Raw genomic sequence first — 24,260 nt, 5'->3', positions numbered from 1 at the left:
GTGAAATTTATATAATACTAGCCTAGATCCATCCCAAATCCAAATCTACCAAGCACCAAGAGGTATCAAATTTCTTGAGATGCAAACCTCTGTTGGAGTGAAAAGGGATTTTTGATCCCTCTCGACACTTGGTAGATCAGAGTTAAGATGGACCTAGAGTACTATTATATAAATTTCACATCTCCATAATTTATTTATTTATTTATTCATTTATTATTATTATTATTTAAATCTTGATCTAATGTCTATGAAATATCTACACTATTTTTTTTAGTAGTGAGGTTAGAGGGTTTATATATATTTCAAAAGTATAGTTTTTTGTTTTTTGTTTTTTTGTTTTGTTTTGTTTTGTTTTTTTGTTTGTTTTTTTTGTTTGTTTTTTGTTTTTTGTTTTTTGTTTTTAGATTTAATTAAACAATGTTCTAAAATTAAACTAAGATAAAATATTTATAAAATATTTTGATTGTGAAATGAGTTATGGTTTTTCGGTATGCCGTATTGATAAGTCATGGTATCGCGATAAATACTATTTACAAGTTAATAATATCCATGGTAAAAGTTTATTGCAGGTATTGAATTTTGATGTGTTCATTAAGTAATTTTTTTTGGGTTACAAAACATTAGCCAAGGTAGGACTTAGTTTACATTGACCAATGCAGCTTATAATTCTGAAAAACATTTATTTTAATATTATTAAAAAAAAATTAAACATTTGATTGGAGCATAACTTGAAGGTCTTATTGTAGCCTTTGCATAATGTAATGCATGTAGATAATTGCATCACATATTTTATGCCATAATTTATGGATATGGTTATGATATTCATGCATGATTTTTTGACATTTGTGTAGTGTTTGTTTAATTTAAAAATAAAATCATTGAAAATAGCTCATATTAACTTAAATAGCATATTTATGAGTGATTGGAGACTTCCACAACAAATCATATTGTTAGAAATTTCCCGAATAACACTGTGTATTATGTGCGATATGTCCAACGTCTCAGATGGTGACTCCATCCATCATGATGATGGATGGAGTCACCATTCTAAAGGTTGGAGAGATCACACATATTACACAATGTTATTCCATAATTTTCTAACAAAACATATTTACCATCAATCACTTCCCACCATAATTGTGCCAAGAGGGGCTCTCCAGTCGGGTATGGAAGAGATGTAAGATTATGTTACGTAAACATTTTGACTAGGTCAAATTACATAACAAAATAGATGTTAAATACAGTTAAAAAAATAGAATATAAAAATAAAATAAAAATTTATAATTATTTATTAAAACATTTTGACTTGATCAATTACATAAAATAAAAAATAAAAATAGTAAAAATAATAATTATAATGATCAATTTAATAAATAAACCTACTAGATCCATCTTAACTTCCAATCTACCAAGGGACGAAGGAGATCAAATCTCTTTTTACTTTAAAAGAAGTTTGCACCTCAAGAGATTTGATTCCTCTCGATGCTTGGTAGATCCAAAGTTAAGATAGATCTATGTTGGTTTAAGCAAGTCTTTACATTAAAAATGGATAGAAATAAAATGTAAACAAATATACTTATCAGGAGTCACTTCCCACCATTATTTATGTTTTCCTTGGCATATATAAGAGTAAAACTGCAAATGTGTAAACTTACTAGTGGTTACTACCCACAAACATTTATGCAAGTCTTTGTGCTATAGCAATTAATTAATTTATCTACTTCAAATCTCAATTTATTAGTTTTGGTTAGCTCGTTCCAAAGCAAGGCTACAAGATTCTATTTACTTCTTGACCATTAACTACAAGTAAAATATATGAAATCCATTCTTTTAATATAGAAAGAAATAAAATTATTTTAACGTCCACGAGGCTAAAGATAGCTTATGGGACATATTGTTTCTTCATCTGCTTGATGTATTTAGCGCTTTTTCTATGAAGCCTCACAATAAATGCTCCCAGCTTCTCGACAAACCCCTCGCTAAATAGATTATCCCAAGAGATAGTTGCCAGCATATCTGCATAACTTTCTCTGTTGCCTTTGAAGGCCTCACATTCTAAAATGAAATGTTTTTTTGTTTCCACTTTTTTGGAAGAACAAAAAATGCATACTCTTTCCTCCCACACTTCTTTTGGTCTTTTCCAATGCCCTATTTCACAACAAAGTTGATAAGAATTAGTCCTTAATTGAGCAATAAGAGTTTTGGCTCTCCAAGAAATATTGGCCTCTATGTATGCTTTTGGTTGTTGACTATGAGTGGGATTAAACACTTCAATATTGCACTTTTTCTTTCTTCCTAGCTCCTTATCCCAAGTACACTTGTGGAACTTATCCATAACAAAAACTTTTATCTCTTTGTTGTTTACAGGACACGTGTTCAAGCAAATACCCCATTTACTAACCATTCGTTATTTTGCTGCATCCAAGTCTTTTTTCTGTTGCACAATATGTCATGAAAGACAACCTTAGGCCATCTACCCTATTCCATTTGGTCAATTTTTTTGAATACCTTATGACTCACACCATAGCAATTGCTTCAATAGGAGCAACCCTTGTTTCACTTAACAAGATAGCATAAGGAACTGCACTTTTAATCTTGAATTTGTTTGTAATCAAACACTTATGAATTTTCTCAATTTGTTTCCACTTCATGACAGATGTACTGCTGGCCCATAGTTCACAACCATAGAGAATCACCAGAATCACTAGAAGCCCAAAAAGAGTTTGAGTGGTTTTGAAGTCCCATAACTCTGCCTCTCTACACCTATTTTGAAAAGCATAAAATGCTTTCCAACCCTCCAAAGTTCTTTTCTTTCTACAACCATCTCAACTTAGATTTTTGTTGAAGTCAATTCTGAGGTATTTGTAATCCACAACTTCTTCCAGGATTTTAATCAATGGAAAAAACCTGTGAGCAAATTTTGAAACCGACGTTTCGGACTAGCTAGGTGAGTCCATCATCAGGGAAATGAGATCTGTATTTTGAGAAGAGAGAGTCAAGCAATTGTGAACCTATTAATAGAAGGATATAGAGGATAGAGAGATAACTTTGGGCATGTGAGGTCGGCTAGATTTTCATAAATTTATAGATAAATTAATTAAATTAATATTTTAATTTTGTTTTAAATTTTTATTTTACTTTAATTGATCAACTTAAACCTAAATTAAAAATAAAATTAATCTGACCTAAATTAAAAATAAAATTAAAAATTAATTTAACCTAAATTAACTTGAATTAAATTAATTTTAACCTAAATTGATTTAACCTAAATTAATTTAACCTAACATACTTTACTTTAACCTAAATTAAATTAATATGACCTAAATTAAATTAAATTACTTTAATTTTAACTTAAATAAAATTAATTTAACCTAAATTAATTTTATTTAGGTTAAATTAATTTAACCTAATAATTTTTTTATTTTAATCTAAGTTAAATTAGTTAACCTAAATTAAAAATAAAAATAAAATTAATTTAACTTAAATTAAATTAATTTAAATTAACTTAAATTACTATGACCTAAATTAAATTGAATTAATTTAACCTAAGATAAAGCTAAATTCAAATTAAAATTAATTTAAACTAAAATCAATTTAAATTAATTCAATTTAACCTAAGATAAAGCTAAATTAAAATTAAAATTAATTTAAACTAAATTTAAAATAAAATCAATTTAAATTAATTAATTAAATTAATTTTAAATTTAGTTTAAATTTTGTTTTAATTAGTTAATTAATTTAACTTTTGCCTTCGAAGTAAAACTTATGCTGGTTATGTTTTACTTTTTTAGAGAAAACCATTACTTTCGCACTGCTGATATTGACTTGCATCCCCACACTTCTACAAAAATGCTCAAGGGATAATAAGTGCTCTTGTAAACCAAGAGCCGATTTAGCAATTAGAATAAGGTCATCTGCATACAAAAGAAGCCTTATAACAAACTTGCCCAAATAGATACCATCACTCCCTTGTGAATTTAACCACTCCTCAAGCTTGTTGATATATAAATCAAAAAGGGTAGGAGACAATGGACAACCTTGCTTGACCCTGATATCACTTCTAAAACTTTCAGAAATGCCTGCTGAAGTTCTAATTTTGACTTTCACCTCTTCATACAGCCTATGCACAACTGCTCTCAAATGTTTAGGAACCCCAAGTTCCTCCATTCTGTGCCAAAGTTTATCTCTAGGAATCGTGTCAAACGCTTTTTTGAAATCAACAAAGCAACAAAATACTTCTTCCTTTTTCTCCCAAATTTTTTCAATGATGTGCCTTAAAATTATACAATGATCAACTGTAGAATGATTAGGTCTAAAACTTGCTTACCCTTTAGCACGCCTATCTCTTTCTTTTGCCCACTTGCTAATTTTATTTTCTAGCATGCTTCCATATAGCTTTGCAAACAAAGTGTTTATCATGACGGTCTTATAATTGGAGGGATTATTGACATCACCACTATTGAAAAGAGGTATTGCCAGACTAGTTGTCCAATTTGTGGGGAGCCCCTGTTGTATGATGTTGTTGAATTTTTTTTTAATGTGGGGTGCAAAAATCTTTGAGCCCCACCTTAGATATTTTGCTTGGAGTTCAGCTAAGTCTTTTTCTTTTCCAACACCCAACTTCTTGATACCCATCTCTACCTCTTGCACTGTGAAGAGTTCAATATCAGTGTTGACCAAGGGGGGAGGGTCAACCTTGGGATTTTGCTCAGAGAGTTGTCTTGCATAGTCAAACCATTTAGAAGCTGCAATACTATTTCTAGTTTGTATCTTTCTCAGTTGGAGCTCCTTCCAAAATAATTTGGGATTATTTTTCCCAAGGAAGATTAGTTCTTCCCTCCTTGAAACCATGAAGTCAACCTTTTTATTGCTTTATAACTGCTTGTAAGCTTTGAGCTTTATATTATTCTTGTTTGACTATTTCCACATTCTCCTTGCCTTTTTGCATTCCTTGTCAAACCAAGCATTAACCAGAAAGCAATTTGTTTCAAACTTCTTAATTTTTTCTCTTTTGCACTGTGCAAGTGCGCATTGAAGTAAATGTGTTAATTCATGACTATGAAGCCCGTGAATTGTGATTTTCTCCTTCTTGAAGAGCCTCTCTAGCGTCATTTTGAAGGTATTACAATTTTCTAGAGTCAAAAGAATTCTGCCCTTTGAGATATTTTGTTGGATATGTTGAATTTTTGACTCTATTTGTTTCTTTATAGTCCAAGAGAAACTTAAATAAATTGGCTTGTGATATTATTTTAAGTCCCAAAGCTAATCTCCAATCAAAACTTCCTCCATTTTCTCACACAAACCATGCAAGCAAATTACATAATCTACTACACTTGCTCCATTGTAAGTATTGCAAGTGAAATTATCGGACTTTGCCCATTTACTCAAGCCATTACATGTGATTAAATCAAAGGCCCCACATAGAGTAAGCAATTGTTCACCAAAGAGATTACAACCCTTGTCCTATGAAATTCTTTCCCACTGATGATTACTCTCCTCTGTAAGCCAAATAGGGTCGTAGTGTTTTTTATAGCAAAAAATGCTAGCTTGCTTACTTGCAGTCCTAGCATTGAAATCACCCACTATAAGGACTTCCCCTAGCTGAGAATATGTTGCAATATCTGTTTTTAAGGCTGCAAATGAATCTTGGTGGTCAAGTCCTCTACCTTTGTAGATTTTTGAAATTTGCAGCGCAAAATAACACGCTGCAATTATGTGGTTTTTATTCTCTAATATTTTAAACCAAATAAATTATTTATTTGAGTCTTATTTTTTTAAGAATAAAATGACCTTCTTTCTATCTCACCAAAACCATAATACCCCATTAAATTTATACCCAAATAAATAAATAAATAAATTTGCAAAAGAATAAAATATCTCATAGCTAAACTATTAAACATTTTTTTTACATTCCTATTTCTTTATCAAAATACCCTCACATAATGAGCTCTAACGTGGTAGCGTTAACTGACCACAATGGGACTGGGAATGGGTATATGCAGCTTAATGGGCGAAAACGGAACGACAAAGGGTTGACGACCACGTACTCCCAACCAGGGAAAAACAGTATGGAAAGACAAAAGTGAGAAATGTGCGTTAAATAGAATTTGGGGCGAGGTAAGGGCAGTTTGTAAGCTGCCCGGCACATTGTCAGAGGAGAATTATCGGTGAAGTGAAGAGGAGAATGGCGGGAGGAGCTTTCAAGAACAAGTATTGGGTTGCGAGGCATGGGCGCAGCATCCCCAATGAGAAGGGTCTCATCGTCTCCTCTCTGGTCTGTCTCAAACTCAACTACATGTAGGATTCGTTTATGGTGGCTTATATACAGCGTAGATTTAAATTCAACGTTGTTCAATCATCTTATTGAAAACAAAGCGTTAAATCTGTGGGAATCGAACCTCGTCACATGCCATGCCAGCGAACTCATGCATGTAGTGTAATGGACACTCCTCTGGACCAAATTTGATTACATGTTGTCGCTGTATTGACTATAGACCTGATTGAGTGACTGGTTTGTGATTTTCCTATATCGGTAATGATATCTTCAGAAGTGTTGGAGTTCATATACTTTTGTGATATCAGTAGTTACATTTTTTCTAAGTAACAGGACACATCCAAACAGGGCCTGTGTCACACGTGCCCTCACTGTGTCACCCATAAAAGAGGCCTTCAGCTGATGGCTATTGTGCAGTGTTAGAAGGGATTCCAAGTGCTGGACAAGTGGACTTGTCTACCGATTTTCAAGTTCTTTCCTACAACAGTGCATTGTCTTTCTCATTTCACAGAAATCATGTCTCAATTATCAATGACAACTATAAAAAGTTAAAGGAAAAGGAGGAATACCCCCACTGATGTTGTCCCCCTTCTTCATTTTTTTCAAAGTCTGCTAGTGCTCCATCTGCTCGACAACGACTTCAAATGCAGATTGTAAACGTTTTAGTTTCTAAATTCTAATTATCTTTGAATCTTTGTCTATATTTCATTTTTGCATGTGCAGAGCTTCTCTATGGTTAACTAAGCTCAATTAATTTTAATTTGAAGTGGGAGTAAGAGCGGCATAGCAACAAAAACAAAAAGGACAAATAAAAAAGGATTTATATTTTTGGGGTAGTGGATGAAAGGAAATGACTAATGCCTTATTTATTTGGGATATGGGGTCACGTGTACAAATTTAAAGGGCATTCTATGAGAGATTAATGTCTATAAGCAGCCAAGGTAATGTCCCCTACAACGGCCCTAATTTGGTAAACAAGCAATCACAAGTTTTATGAAAGGAAAGGACTCTTAATTGGGAGTTCCACAACCAAATCAATCTGGAAATGGCCTTGCCTAAAGATGGAAATTATGCAGTCACTCACAAAGGACATCTAGGGCATGAATTTCTCCCTCTAAGAGAAAATAACAAAGAGGCTTGGATTACCTCCTCGAATGTAACAAGGATGCTCCTCTATGGCTTTCAGATTAACTAGGACAAGCCAAACTTGCAAGAAAAAGTCTCAAATGGTATGCCTGGAACAATATGCCACAACTAAAGAAGTTGTACATACAATTTACAATAACCCAAATAAATAAGATCACCTTTGTTCCATAAGCTTGGGAGCTCTTTCAATCACTAAACCTCATTTGCAAATGGAAAGAGCAAACATTTGTATAGGTTTTAGCTCAACTCTCTTTTACAATAAAATAATATTTTCCTTATGTGGTTTTCCAAGGAAAATATTAGAAAATACTAAAAATATTTACAATCATCTCTAGGTGAGCAAATTAAGATAAAATGACCCTAGAAAGTTCTAAATATAATCTTTTAGATGAATGTGATGCCACATGTCATCATCCTCAACTTTCAAGCTCATGCAAGGTGAAATCCAAGTGCCATTTGTCCTCCTCATGTGCAAGGGTGCTCGTCTAGAAATGACTACCCCCAAAATAATAATAAAATGCTTTGTCAAAGAGGGAGGGCACATCTCCAATATAGGTGTGAGAATGCCATGTGTGAAGTTTCAATGATAAGGGCACTCTTCTGGATATGCATGTACAAATACCAAGTGTAATGGTTGCAATGCTTATTCACTTCTTCTAGAAGTCCTTTGACCAAGAAACAATATACAATTCCCTTTGAACAAGTGTGCCCTTGGTATTTGAACTTTGAGGGCTACTTTGACTTGGTTGAAACAATAAATATTCTTTCCTTCGGTCTGTGAAACTCCCAAAACTGGAATCCTATTGCAGCAACTGGTGTTATTTATTCTAACTGATAAATTAATTATTCGATTTATTGCCACGACAACATCAAAATAAACACATTGCAACCTTCACAAATAAAAACTGCGGAAATAAAATAGCGTTGGAAATTGAGAAAATACTAGCGCATACACATAAAAATTTACACTGTTATTTTTGGACAAATGTACTCGGAAAAGGCCAATGCGGGAAAACCAATGCAACAGATGGGGTTTTTATTTTATTATGCAGTAGTGAAATCTGAGTACAATCTATGGATGCCCAACTGACAATCCAAACAACAAGTAAATCTAGCTAAAATTATTTAAGGGAATTACCCTTCTTCCACAAGCAATCTCGACACAACTCCTTTTCATAAAACTCGTCCTCCTAGACCCTCTGCGTCAACCTTTGTGCAAAACCTATGACGTCTAGCCTATGAACTGCCTCTGATGAAGTCGTTATGCCTGTCTTTGGTGAGGAAATCGCTTCTCCAACGCTCTGGACCCTCTGATCGACCTCTAGAACTGAAAACAAATTTCTCTCCAGCAAAATCGAATTGCTTTTGAAGCTACTATGTAGTCCTCTGCGCTGCATCACTGGGAATAACTCGGCCCTTTGCTATTGCCTCTCCGGATTTGGAAAACTTCCTCCAGATCACTGCCTCTGCCCCTCATTGACCCTGCTTCGATCTCCGGCTCTCTGACAATTGCTGCTGCTCTTTGGAAATTGATATGCCAAGAAAATCGAACTACAAAAGTGTTTTCTCCAAGTTTCTATCGAGTTCCTCTTATAATCTACTGTTGGAGCACCAACGGACAAGATTAAAACTTAATCAAATGGCTAAGATCATCTTGGAGTTGATTCGTGTGAGTTTCTAGATGATTCTCACATTGAATTAATTAATTTTGATTAATTAATCATATTCCCTAAGTTTAGACTTGGGAAATATTTAAAAACTGGTTAATAATCTAATTAAGTCATTTCTTGGTGTAATTTTCAGAAATGATTTCTGTGTCTTGGAGATCTCATGTATTCTAGCCTCTCCACCAAATTTCATGGTTAGAACACATCCGATGCTACAAAAACTAACACTCCCTCTTAGCGAGGATTGTGTTCTCTCTAGTGCTGCACATCCAACCACAACACCATGTCTCTGTATCCCCCGTTACGTTGGTGATGTTTGGCTGCTGCTGCCCACCAACTACTGTTCAACTTTGATGTTGCATTTGTGTTGTCGCTGACACTGCTATATTGCTACCAACTCTGCATCTGCACTACATGTCACTCTTATCTGTTGCTGTTGCAACTGCAACTGCTGCAACTAAGAAGCATCCCAAATACTGAATCAACTGTGTTTAATATGATGCATCTGTCTCCTGAGACTCTTACTGCTACTAGCATCTACACTGTCATTGAAGAATCTGCGTTGCTGCCAACTCTGCACTCAGCCACCTGCTCTGCTGTCAACACTGCATTGTGCTCCTCAACATCTGGCTATTACTAGTCTGCAACTGTCACCCTGGTACTAACTGCATCAACTGCCACTGATCCATCCTGCCATTGAATACTATGGGCCCCCATAGCTTGGTAATGATCCATGAGGTGGACTCCTTAAGGACCGTACCCAATCTTTGTAGCTCTTTGGGGCTACAACTCCAAGTAACCCCACCTCACTCCTTGGAGGTATCGTTGTCAACATTGCGAAGTCTTCCTCCAACATTGCGAAGTCTTCCTCCAACCTGGAGGACAACTTGTCGATCTCAGTTGACGCTGCCTGCTGGTCCTGCTTCTCTGATTTGTCCTTCTTCTTGAGAGGACACTGCGTGCTGTAGTGACTGAGCTCTTCACATCTGAAGCACTTATGAGCTCACCACATCTGAAGCACTTGACCTTTGATAGGTCCTTCTTCTTTTTCTCTGCTCCCCTTGCCCTTGACTGGGACCCTTAGATGCTAGGGCCACATTCTCCTCCTCCTTCACCACCTTCTGTTCGCTGCTACTGTTGCCACTGATGGAGCTCTTCAACAGAGCTCGTCTCAATTCCTCCTGCTACAAATCGGCCCACATTCTGTCCCATCCTGGTAGCGTGTCTCTTCCCAATATACTTTGGACGAAGACCTGCCAATCCTCTGAGACACTGTTGAGTGCCAATCGTACTAGCTCTGAAGGTTGAGGCGCTGCCCTAAAAGCTAAAAGTTGGTCTCAGACCTCTTGAATCCTGGTGAGGAAGGGATCTATGCCTTCCCCCTTCTGCATCCCGATGCATCTCAGCTTCTTCTCCAAGAACATCTTCCGTTGCTCAGAAGTACCCTGGTATAGCGTGGAGAGAGCATCCCACATTTCTTTGGCCATTTCCTTGGCCGCAATATGTGAGACTTGTTGAGAATTCAATAGGGCAATGAATATGTTAATTCTCTTAACTTGATAACTGTTTGTGTTACCTTTTACTTATTAACTTTGTTCGTTATTATTCCAATGTGCAATACATCAAACAACTACCAAAACAGTAAGAACAATGACAGTATATACGCTGCAAACCAAGGCCAAAACCCCTCCTTTTGAAGGGAAAACCCGTAAATCTCTTCTTTATATTTCAGATCTTTCAATTGACGAATACCATGACCTAGACTCAGACAAATACCTTCCAAGATCAAGTCTATCACGCCCTCCTGCTGCAATATCTTTGACCGCTCAGTAGATCCGAAATTCTGCTCCTCAACAACTGCTGTTGCTTCTCTAGGAGACTTCGATCTCCCTTTAATAGCCTTCCTCTTGACTTCGCTTGCCTTGACTTGAGTCCTAGGGCTAGTAAGATGCCCTAAGAGACCTTCTTTTGCCTTCCCTTTTCTTCTGCTTCCAAAATCGAACCCTAGAAGATCTAGCGCAGAAAAACCATAACTTCGACCTTCCCAAAAGAATAGATAAGGCCCAGAAACACTTCGACTTCCTCTTCTTCACACTTCATTATTTGACTTCTCCTTCTTCGCACTTCCTTCTTCGACTAAGAGATGAGATATTGAGATGATCCAAATGGAGGACGAGTTCCTCTTATATATAGGTTTCTTCAAGGGTGGACATGGCTCTTCATGTAGGCTGACTTGACAGCGCATTAGGCTGGCTTGATCTTGGAGGTATTTTGACACTTTCAAGACAGTGAATTTTTCTTTACAATTTACAATGTGCCCATAGGGTCTTCCATATATGATAATGACTCTTCTACCTAGGACAAATCCTAGTAGCACTCAATGGGTGCTTGACCTATAAAAAAAAAGAACTTGATCATGAAACCATGCTCCAATAATAATAATAATTTCTTTTCCATTTTATATTTACAAGAATACATTTCATACTTATGAAGGTTGAACCTAGTTACACATTTTTCAACACTCCCTCTTAACTAGGGAGGTATTCATAAGAGGTACATGGTTATTCTCAATCTGAAGAGATCTCATAAGAAGAGTCGGATTGGTAACCCATCTATCTAGCATCATATTAATCAACATTGTCACATAGCAAGACCTTGACTAACAACTCTATCTCTCCACAAGATCAAAGCACAATGTTGGTGAGACCAATGATGTATAGACACCATCATCATTGTCTTCCAAGGTACATAGCCCACCCGGGTGTTCACAGAGTATGACCTCACATTGGACTATTCTTATCTTGGGTAGCTAATCCTCAAAGAATAACGGTCCACGACTACTCTTGTCTTGAATGCCTTACCACATTCTCAAAGAGTATCGAATGCCAGATGGTTACCCAATCCTCCACTATTTCTTCCCAAGTGAAGACAAGAATGTAGTGTCTATCTCTCCCTCTCAATTAGGGAAGACAAATACACCAAACCAAGCTTGTCCCTTAAGTATACAAGCTTCATGTTCTGAAGTGATTTCGTCAATATGTCAGCTACCTGTTCATTAGTGGAGATATATCGTAGCTACAACACACCATTTTGTACTAGCTTTCGAATACAATGATACTTGTTGTTGATATGCTTTGTCTTTCCATGAAACACTAGATCCTCAGACAAATGAATACAATTGGTGTTATCACAAAGTATCACTGTAGGGTTCATCGGTCCTTCAAACAAGTCGGAAAAACAACTTCCTTAACCATACTGCTTCTCTGCTTACTTCACACGCTGCAACATATTCAGCCTCAACACTACTCAAAGCAATGGTGTCTTGCTTTCTGCTCATCCGTGAAACCATGGAGGATCCTAAACTGAAACATCCTCCCGTAGTGCTTCTTCCATCCTGTTCACTGTCTCCCCAGCCAGAATCTGTATAACCAATCAATTGGACATCATTCCTTCTATCATATTTTCAGATAGTTGTTGATGGTTCCTCGCTGATACCTCAGAATATGCTTTGCTGCTATCCAATGATCATGCTTCGGCTCCACTTGGAATTGACTGAGTACATTTGTTGCAAAACATATGTCTGGTCGAGTATTCACCAAGTACATCAATGAGCCAACAAGTTGTCTATATCTGGAAGGATCCACATGGCTTGATTCAGAATTCCTTAGTCTCTTCAAGTTTGTGATCATTGGAGTGGTCATAGGTTTACAGTCAATCATGTCGAACTTCTTTAGAATCTCAATCATATACTTTCCTTGACCCAAATAGATTTTATTTGGTCCTTGCCAGACTTTTAGTCCCAAATAGTAATGCATCAACCAAAGATCCTTCATGTCAAATTCTGTTGCCAGTTGCTTCTTACATTTTTCAATTCGACCTTCTACACTTGTCAAGAGAAGATCATCTACATACAAAGAATAATTACAGGTTCATTGTTTACAACCTTAATATAAAGGTTTGAGTCAACATAACTTTTTGTGAAGCCTATTCTCTGTAGGTATGCATCCATTCTAACATACCATGCCCTTGGTGCTTGCTTGAGGCCATAGATGCTTTCTTCAATCTGCAAACATATGCCTTCCTATCTTTGATTTCGAATGCCAAGGGTTGTTCTATATTGACTTCTTCATCTATAGTGCCATTCAGAAACACAACCTTGACATCCATTTGGTGGATGTTCCATCCCATCGATGCTGCCAGAGGGACTAATGATCAAATCGTTGTATATCTTGCTGTTGGCGCAAATGTTTTTTCATAGTCGATGCCTTCAAGTTGAGAGAATTCTCTAGCCACATATCTTGCTTTATACTTATCTATACTTCCATCAGCTGCATGCTTGATCTTATAGATACACTTGGAAGTGACCATAGATTTGTCTTCAGGCGTAGGTACGATCTCCCAAACTCCATTTTTCATTATAGATTGATACTCTTCATTCATGGCATCCTTCCATTCTCGATTTTCTACGACCTCTTCAAAGGTGGATGGTTCTACTTCTATTAATTTTGTCATGTATGCAGCGTACCCATAATATTTCTTGGGTCTCTTACTTTCTCTAAATGATCCATATGCTGCCCCATGACCTTTTGCATCAAGTAGTGTGGATTTCAACCAATTAGGTCTTTTCCTTGTTTCGGGAATGACCACGGGTTGAACAGGTTCACTTGGCCCTTCTTCTTCATGGTGTGATCCTTCTCCTTCCTTGTCAACTTCCTCCTCAAATATCAAAAGTTCTTTGTCATCAGAATCTATGGAAAGTTCTTTTGACTTCTTGAGTGCTATACTCTCATCAAATCACGACTAACTTCAATGTGATGTCCATCTTTCATATAGATTATATAGGCCTTTGATGAGTTACTATACCCAACAAATATTCCCTTCATACCGGAAGGATCTAACTCCTTTCTTTTGTCCTTTGGTATATGAATATACACAGGACCCCCAAAGATTCAGAGATGATCTACAGATGGCTTCTCTCCAGTGAACACTTCTTTCGGAGTATTGTTATCTAGAGATCTGTGAGGACATCAATTTTGAATGTAGATCGCTGTCTTTGTTGTCTCTCCCCACAGAAACTTAGGTAGATCTTGATCGTGTAACATTGCTTTTACATTTTCTTCAATGGATCTGTTCTTTCTTTATGCGACTCCATTTTGTTTGGGATTGTATGGGACTATCAACTCCCTCTTAATCCCAGACTCCTTACAGAATGCTATAATTTCTTTGAATGTATATTCTCCTCCATTATCAGATCTCAGTATCTTGATTCTTCTTTCTGTAAGGTTCTCCACTTCAACCTTGAATTCTTGAAATTTTGTGAATACTTCATCCCTATTTTTCATTAAGTAAACCCAGGTTTTTCTTGAATGATCATCTATAAATGTGACATAGTATAGATGGCCTCCAAGAGATTTTGGAGTCATAGGGCCACACACATTAGAGTGAATGATATCCATGATTTCTTTCGACCACGAAGCACTGCTTCCAAATGGTCTCTTGGTATCCTTGCCCAATGCACATCCCTTGTAGACACCTTGATGATCCTCCTTCAAATTCAGTGTTCCATCTACTATGGAACTTAAAGTTGGAAGTATTTTGAAATGTAGATGACCAAACCTTCGATGCCAAAGTTCACATGGACTAATCTTAGTGTGAACTAGGGCTTGGTTTACGAGAGAAAGTAAATTTTTGTGCAAACCTGGAACAAATAGAATGTTGTTGAGGTGGATGTTGCTTCCATCCTTGAGTTTTATGGAAGTTGATCCAATGCCCTTCACTGGATAGCTTTTGTTGTCTCCAAGTTCCATAGAGTAAGCGAAATTTCCTTTTGGTAAGGTCTTCAATTGGTTGGAGTGACCAGTCATGTGCCTTGATGCACCACTATCAATTACCCAGATGTCTTCGTCTTGGAATGTACCAAAGAGAGCCGAAAAGAGACCTTCATCCCTTTCATTGATCGATGCCTTCTTTGAAGAGAATAAGAAACTCCATGCTTCCTTGATACCTTTCTAGAGATGGCTTGCAATTTTCTTGGTGAACTTCTTTATTGTAGAGGAGATCATCATGACGCCCTTAGAGAACCAAAGCTTTGATACCATGCTGAGAATCCAATAGGGAAATGAATATGTTAATTCTCTTAACTTGATAAATGTTTGTGTTACCTTTTACTTATTAGCTTTGTTCGTTATTATTCTAATGTGCAATACATCAAACAACTACCAAAACAGTAAGAACAATGACACAGTATATAGGCTACAAGCCAGGGCCAAAACCCCTCCTCTTGAGGAGAAACCCGTAAATCTCTTCTTTATCTTTCAGATCTTTCGTTTGATGAATACCATGACCTAGATTTAGACAAATACTTTTCAAGATCAAGTCTACCATGGCCTCCTGCTGCAATATCTTTGACCTCCCAGTAGATCCGAAATTTTGCTCCCAAGCAACTCCTGCAACTACTGTTGCTTCTCTAGGAGACTTCGATCTCCCTTTAATAGCCTTCCTCTTGACTTCGCTTGCCTTGACTTGAGTCCTAAGGCTAGTAAGATACCCTAAGAGACCTTCGCTTGCCTTCCCTTTTCTTCTGCTTCCAAAATCAAACCCCATAAGATCCAGCGCAGCAAAACCCTAACTTTAATGTTCCCAGAAGAATAGATAAGACCCATAAACAATTTGACTTTTTCGACTTCCTGTTCTTCGCACTTCCTTCTTCGACTTCTCCTTCTTCACACTTCCTTCTTCGACTAAGAGATGAGAGAGTGAGATGATCCAAATGGAGGACGAGTTCCTCTTATATATAGGCTTCTTCAAGGGTGGACGTGGCTCTTCATGTAGGCTGACTTGACAACTCATTAGGTCAACTTGATCTTGGAGGTATTTTGACACTTTCAAGACAAATTAAAATTTTCTTTACAATTTACAATGTGCCCATAGGGTCTTCCATATATGATAATGACTCTTCTAGCTAGGACAAATCCTAGAAGCACTCAATGGGTGCTTGACCTATAAAATAAAAGAACTTGAGCATGAAACCCATGCTCCAATAATAATAATAATAATAATTTCTTTTCCATTTTATATTTACAAGAATACATTTCATACTTATGAAGATCGAATCTAGTGACACATTTTTCAACAAGACGATATGGTCCCAGACTCCATCCAGGATCAAACGCTTCACCCGCGCCATCTCCTTCCTATATTCCTTGAGCTGGTCTGCATCCTGAGGAACTGCCACTACATTATCAATGTAGGCTTTCAGGCCATATTCATCTAGAAGGAAGGACATCCTGGCCTTCCAGATGACATAGTTGGATGATCCATCCAACCTATCTTGATCTCTAAGCCCTGCAGTGGCCATCTCGAAAACTGTTGAAAATCCCCTCTTTCCTTCTACTTGGCTGCTGCTCTACTACTCGCACTCCCTTCTGGAGTGAGAAGATCTTCTCACAACTACTGCCAATCTGCAAGGAAAAATCGAACTTCTGAGACTTGAAGTTCCTTGAGAGAAATTTTCCCTCTGCTGTGTGTGCTTTTCTCTTCCACCCAATGTTGGTTCTGCTGCTTCAAAAACCCTCTATGTCGAACCAGAAATCTGCTCAGTGAAAATCTGCGCTGCAGCTGCTCCCTCTAACTGCTGGAATCACTCTCCTGGGCAAATCAAATTTTCTGTACCCCTGCAACTGAAAATCGAATTCCTGCCCCAGCAACTCGCCCTGCCTGTCAAGGAACTGTGTTACCTCAAGAATTTCGGCCTGCGGCTCCTTCTGAGCAGGGAAATTCTTTCCTCCGCTTTTGAGCTTCCTGACGGATCACTCACGCTCTGATACCATGTGAACATTCCAAAACTCGAATCCTATTGCAACAACTGGAATTATTTCTTTTAACTAATAAATTAATTTTTCAATTTATTGCTACAACAACATTGAAATAAACACATTGCAACCTTCACAAATAGAAATTGCGAAAATAAAATAGTGCTGGAAATTGAGAAAATACTAGCACACAAACAAAAAAAACACTGTTATTTTTGGACAAATGTCCTCGGAAAAACCCAATGCAGGAAAACTGATGCAACAAAGGAGGGTTTTATTTTATTATGTAGCAGTGAAATATGAGTACAATCTATGGATGCCCAACTGACAATCCAAACAACAAGTAAATTTGGCCAAAATTATTTAAGGGAATTACCCTTCTTCCACAAGCAATCCCAACACAACTCCTCTTCAGAAAACTTGTCCTCTTGGACCCTTTGCGTTAGCTTCTGCGCAAACCCTATGATGTCTAGCTTCTGAATTGCCTTTGATGAAGTCGTTCTGCTTGTCTTTGCTGATGAAATCGCTTCTTTGACACTCTGGAGTCTGGACCCTCTGCCAGGCCTATGGAACTGAAAACGAATTTATCTTGAGCAAAATTGAATTGCTTCTAATGCAACTGTGCAGTCCTCTGAGTTGCTTCACTGGGAATAACCCGACTCCTTGCTGCCTCTCCAGATCTGGAAAACTTCCTTCAGATCACTTTCTCTACCCCTCACTGACCCTGCTTCGATTTTTGGCTCTCCGACAACTGCTGCTGCTCTCTGGAAATCAATCTGCCAAGAAAATCGAACTAGAAAAGTGTTTTCTCCAAGTGCCCATCGACCTCCTCTTCTAATCCACTGTTCGAGCACCAACGAACAAGATTAAAACTTAATCAATGGCTAAGATCATCTTGGAGTCGATTTGTGTGAATTTCTACATGATTCTCACCTTGACTTAATTAATTATGATTAATTAACCATATTCCCTAAGTTTAGACTGAGGAAACATTTAAAAAATTGATTAATAATCTAATTAAGTCATTTCTAGGTGGAATTTTCAAAAACAATTTATGGGTCTTGGAGATTTCATGTATTCTAGCTTTCCACCAAATTTCATGGCTAGAACACATCCGATGCTACAAAAACTAACAGGGTGTGCCCTAGGAAGGAGTGCGTTGTTTCTGCATAACGACTACCATCACAATAAATTATTCATGCATGCATGTGGGCTTCAAGTTAATGTGTGCTCTTCATATTTGTGTATATCTAACCACCTTTGACCAAGTCAATTATGAAGATCATACCACAGATCAAACACCCTAGGTATGTGTGCAAATGGCTCCACATGAAAATCATGTTATATCCTCGAATAAAATGCAAGTGGACCTCCTTTAACCAAGTCAAATGAGTCACTAGCCACTTTCAAATGAGTGCAAGGTGTAACAAAAAGAAACATCAACAACCTGCTCATCAACTGACATGTATACCCTGATCAATTCTAGCGCAAGATCAAGTAGATCAACAAACAACTTCCGAAGCCAAAATGCTTCATAAATTAGCTACATTTCTAGCTTTAATCATGCTAAATGCACTAGAAACATCTGTGTCATTCAGCCCAACACAACATGTAGAAGTGTTCTTTCTTTCTTTAATATATCTAGTCCAAATAGAGTTAGCAATTCCATGCATCAGGTGGTTCAATGCGCCAATCAAAGAATCAACTCAGTCAACAATAAAGTCTTGTAGCTTTTTCATCATGGAGATGTTCATGGACTTGCAATCCATTATGCCAAATCACAACAAGGATTTCACTAGGCTCATGCCTTTATGAAAATCAACTCCCTCTTACACTGTATGAAGAGGTCCTCAACCCTTGTTAGAAACATATCATCAACACATAGAGTAGTCACAGGCTCATCTTCAACAAATTTGGGTCAACATCATTCTTCAAGACATCTTGCCAACTTGGTCTTGGAAGTCACAACTAACTTCTTTATGTTGATTTGGGGTAGCATCGGATGTGTTCTAGCCACAAAAATTGGTGGAGAGGCTAAAACACATGAGATTTCCAATACCCAGAAATGGTTTGTGCAGATTCTAAACAGTTTGGAAGATATTAAAATAATTAATATTTTTAATGGAGTCCCTAAGTCTAAACTTAGGGAAAATAAAATATTAATGTGAATTAATATAAAACTATGTTAGAAGGGTCCAAAAGTCATGGATCAAGCCAGAATTAATCTTGTTTGTTGATTAGGGACTTAATTTCGGCCGTTGATTTGTCAACGAGAAAAGTATAAAAGGAGGCTTGAGGGTCACTTGGAGAACACATCGAGTTGATCAAGATTTCGATTTTCCAGGGTAGGGTTTGTTGAGGAAGTCGAAAGAGTGATCAGAGTTGCAACTGAGGGGCAGTGAATACAAAAGTGGAGAGGCAGAGATAGTACCAGGAGGATTAGCGCAAAGCCGGGAGAGAGGGACGCAAAGCCAACCAGAGGTTCATGCAGAGCCAGCCAGGGCCCACGCAGAGGTAGCCAGGAGCTGTGTAGTGCCTCAAAGAGCCAGTGTGGGTGACATAGAGGCTCTAAGGGCTGACACAATGCCTCTAGAGGTAGACACTGGGCCAGAAAGGGCTGACGCTGGGTAGACACTGGGCCAGCAAGGGCTGACGCTGGGCAGACACTAGGCCAGAAAGGGCTGACGCAGTCCCTAGAGGCTGACGCTGGGTAGACGCAGGGCCAGAAAGGTTTGACGCTAGGGCTGACGCTGGGCAGACGCAGGGCCAGAAAGGGTTGATGCAGTCGCTAGAGGCTGACACTGGGGTTTTCATGGGGCAGATTGGAGCTGGGAGTTGTCAGAGTGTTTATCCGGGGTTTCAGCCAGAATATCTACTTCCGAGTAGAGAGGTACTACCGCCGAGATTATTCTCTGTTGGGTGAGCCAGTTTTGGCACCCAAATTGTATCCAGAAACTGGATACTAATAAAACCCTCAGATAGCTGCACCAGTTTTCCCACATTGGGTTTTTCCAGGGACATTGGTCCAAAAACAACGGTGTCACTTGTGTGCTTGTTTTGTTTCCTTCAGTTGATGATCTGTAATGTGTTGATCATGTACTTGTATTTATTTTCAGTATTTACATGGTAAATAACTTGTTAATTAATCAGAACAAGTAGGCAGAAATAAATCATAAAGTACATGAAGGGTTTCTAACGGGTTAGACTTAGAAATTCCAACACTTTAATCGTGCTAAATGCACTAGAAACATCTGTGTCATTCAGCCCAACACAACACGTAGAAGTGTTCTTTTATTCTTTAATATATCCAGTCCAAATAGAGTTAGCAATTCCATGCATCAGGTGGTTCAATGCGCCAATCAGAGAATCAACTCAGTCAGCAACAAAGTCTTGTAGCTTTTTCATCATGGGAGATGTTCATGGACTTGCAATCCATTATGCCAAATCACAACAAGGATTTCACTAGGCTCATGCCTTTATGAAAATCAACTCCCTCTTAAATTGTATGAAGAGGTCCTCAACCCTTGTTAGAAACATATCATCAACACATAGAGTAATCGCAGGCTCATCTTCAACAAATTTGGGTCAACATCATTTTTCAAGACATCTTGCCAACTTGATCTTGGAAGTCACAACTGACTTCTTTTCATCACAAAACATTCTTCAATTAGGTTGATCTTGTATTCTCCCTCTGAGTATAGAGCTCATCCAATCACGAGTCTTCTTGTCATATTGTTCTTCCATCCATTTTCAACGGTTGCCACACCTTGGTAGTCTTCATTATGTACTTGCAATCTTCACTAGGAGGCCATGGAACTACAAATACAACCAAGCAAGATATACAGAGGCAAGAGACTCATAATGAAACAACAAACAAGAAAGTACTTATCTCTTGAGAAAGTGTCAGCTCCCTCTTGATCTTAGCTTTCTTAGATCTAGTCAACCTCGTCCACATCATCATGGAGTTAACTTCGTTCACGTTATCATCAAGGAGTACACATCATCATGGAGTACATATCATCATCAAGGAGTTGACCTCATCCTCATCATCATCAATGAGTCCACATCATCAAGGAGTCCATATTATCATCAAGGAGTTGACCTCGTCCACATCATCATTAAGGAGTCCACATCATCAAGGAGTCCATATCATCATCAAGGAGTTGACCTCGTCCACATCATCATCAAGGAGTCTATATCTTCAAGGAGGCCATATCATCATTAACAATTTAAAAACAAAAGAAATACAAGATACTTATCTTTTGAAAAGATGTCAGCTCCCTCTTAATCTGTAGTCTTCTTGCATCTAACCTGCAAATCAACCTCTCATCAAGATGTCAATCTTCTAGGAGCTAGGGTTTCTTCTTTCAAGCAGAAGCAATTAATCCATAAGCCCAAGGCTTTCTCAATCCTTTTTTGTCTTGATAGGGTTTGCAATTTGATTAGCAAGGGTTTTGACTCCAAACCCTAATAATTCTTTAAGGTTTACAAACCCACTCATCCTTGTATTCAATTTCATCATTCTTGAATTTCATTATGAGTGATCACACCTAGGTTTTTGATTATAAACCCTAGGGTATTCCTTGTTCAAACCCTTGCTAGGGTTTTACAGATTCAAATCATTTCAATCTTCCAAACCCTAAGATTGTCCAATCTCATCAAATCTCAAATCCTTAGAAATACTCTGATTAGTCTTTAGGCTTTGAAGGGGAGCTTTCTCCTATTATTTCTACCTTGCTTTCCAATGTCCAAAGCCAATGATCTTTAGATCAAGAAACTCTCCTATCATAACAACAACATCTGGTATTGTAATAAATTCCATCATCCAGGTCTAAGATTTATATTTACGCAAGCTCTTAGTTATTTATCAAGAGAGGTAGCGGTCTTTAAGGTAGGTGACATTTTTAAACTTAGCAGACCTTAATTTTTTTTTCCAGCCCTTGTTCAATATTTGAGATTCCAAAACACTGTTCAGACATCATTTGTAGACTTGCAACATCACTTGATCAATCTTCATAAAATTTGTTTCATGCTTTCCCTTTTTTGAACTTCACTTTAGGAGAACAACGAAAACCATTTTCGGATGATAAAACTTCACAAAGGTCATTATTATAAGGATAGTAGATTTGGACTGGAGATGTCAACTTCTTTTCAGTGTAATTTTTCCTTCTTTTATGTATAGAAAAGAATAGGCCTTTGGTCACACCGTAGAATCTTCCACAGATTGAGTAGAGTTTGGACATATCTCAAAGATGATTTCGGCCTTTAGGGTTTGGATGTTTTCACAAACTTGTGCACATGTCTCGACCTTGTCACTTACATAGTATTTGCTATGCATTAGACTATCCTCATGCTGCGCACTTGATATGTTATTCATCAACAACTAGTCATTCCCTTTCAAGATGGAATAACCTCGCTCGATACAAACCTATTGATCGATCGTCCATTCTTTTTGACCAAAGAGGCAGGCCAATGAAAAGTGGGTGGTCAACATCGTGACGAACTTGCCCGTCTCACCTGTATGGCATATCACCTATGGACTGACAACTCTATGTTTCCCGCTGTTGCTACAATACATTAATACCATCATGAGCGAGTTGTGAATTTTATTACAAAGATCAATTCTTAATCTATAATGCTCTTTTTCAAACAATACATATCGCTCTTTCCAACAGGTTACTATGAAAACGAGCTGCATACTATTCTTGAAACAAATCACTAGAACAAATGAATTGAAAAAGAACTTCTATTTTGCGCCACTACTCGTTGTACCGACATATTGTAACATTACGTTGATTCGAACCTTGTTCATATCATTGATTGGAGAGAGGATTATGCATATATAACCTAGACAGTGAGATATGTTGACAGTCGATTTCTAGATTTTACGAATTTGCTGTGCATTAGTTAAATCACGGGATTAAAATAGTCAAAGTCTTTTTGCTAGTCATGAACCCACATTTTTGCTTATCAAACATTCTTCAACAACTCACAAAATGACAATGCGAGTCACAAAAAAATCTTGTGCGAAGAATTTCAATCACAGAGGTAGTTGCGTAGTTATATATAGCCTCATCATTGTGAAATTTCTAAATGGAAATCCAACAGTAGCGATAATATTATTTCTTGTACTTATTAACTAAGAAATAAGTTATTCACGATGTTCTTACGACAAATATCGAAATAAATTCTATTGCAGCCTTCACAATTAAAATATTGCGGAAAGTAAATGCAAAAAAAAATACTGGCACAAATATAACCACGATGACAATTATTTTTGGACAATCGTCCCCGAAAAAACCAAATAAGGGAAAAACGGTGCAGCAGATGAGGGTTTCTTTATTATTCTTCAGCAAACATCTCATGTACAAGTTACAACCAGCAGAATAGAAGAGGAATCTTTGAGAGAAAATTTACAGACATTTCCTGACTGGTTTCTAATCCAGGAGAGGACTTGATGCCCCCTCTGCCTCTCGTTGCGTTTGCTCCTGCATGAGGTCTGCGCAGTCCCAGCGTCAAACTGCCTCTACGTCTTCTCCTCTTTGTCACAACTTCTGCGTTGTCCTCCCTCTGCTCTGCGTTTTCTGCTTTTGCACCCCTAACTGATGCTGATTACCCTCACTCTCTTTTCCACCTGCAACTCTCCCTCTGATTTGATTTTCTCTTGCCGAAATTCGACCAGTGAGAGAATCGATCTTACTCGGGTAACTGAGTATCTGCCTTTAGTGTGTTCTCCAAGTGCTCATCAAGCCTTCTCTTATAATCCTCTTGTTAATCAATCAACGACCCAGATTAGATCCTAATCAATGGCTACGATCATATTGACTTGATCTCTGCCTTCTTCTAGAAGTTTCACCCATAGTTTAGATTAATACCCATTAATTATATTAATTTCCTAAGTTTAGACTTAGGGACCCATTAAAAATAATTAATTATTTTAATAAAACTGTCTCTTGGTGCAATTTCCCAAAACAATTTTTGGGTATTGGAGAATGCATGTGTCTAAGCCTCCCTGCAAAATTTGAGACTTAAAGAGCACATTTGATGCTACTAGAAATCAACACTCCCTCTTAGCGAGGAATGTGCTCTTGTAATGCAATGGTTGAAGCATCACCTTGTTCTGTAGCATCTCGCTCTGCGCTTGCTGATGTCTGACATCTTGCCCACCAACTACTGTGCAAATGCTGCATCTGTATTGCTGCTGACCCTACCACTTGTCAACATTGCATCTGTACTGCAACTCCCTTTGCCACTGTAACTGAGAAATCACCTGTTTCTGCTACTGAAACAGATTCTCTAACATACCCATCTGCTCTCTGAATTGAATGAAATTGGCTCTTCCTAGAGCCTTTGTGAGTATGT

The 24,260-nt window shown here is 37.6% G+C and overlaps 1 protein-coding gene across 3 annotated transcripts in view; it reads left to right on the top strand.

The window, feature by feature from the left end:
* Positions 1–6,005: 6,005 nt before the first annotated feature.
* The window catches only part of LOC149167861 (Phosphoglycerate mutase family protein), a 397,884-nt gene continuing 379,629 nt past the window's right edge, over positions 6,006–24,260 (top strand). Inside the window, exon 1 of one of the 3 annotated variants that reach the window (XM_089433206.1) lies at positions 6,006–6,274. In XM_089433206.1, coding sequence (XP_089289332.1) covers positions 6,185–6,274 — 90 coding nt within the window. In that variant the 5' untranslated portion in view covers positions 6,006–6,184. The remainder of the gene's footprint in view (positions 6,275–24,260) is intronic. The other 2 variants (XM_089433203.1, XM_089433204.1) reach the window with 2 other exon arrangements.

This window comes from Pinus tabuliformis, chromosome 5_1 (genome assembly GCF_031772625.1).
Source record: "Pinus tabuliformis cultivar Carrire ecotype Pingquan chromosome 5_1, CPIR1, whole genome shotgun sequence".
NCBI classification, from domain to species: Eukaryota; Viridiplantae; Streptophyta; class Pinopsida; order Pinales; family Pinaceae; genus Pinus; species Pinus tabuliformis.
Note: the sequence above shows the minus strand (reverse complement) of the source record. Positions and strands in the feature narration are given on the sequence as shown.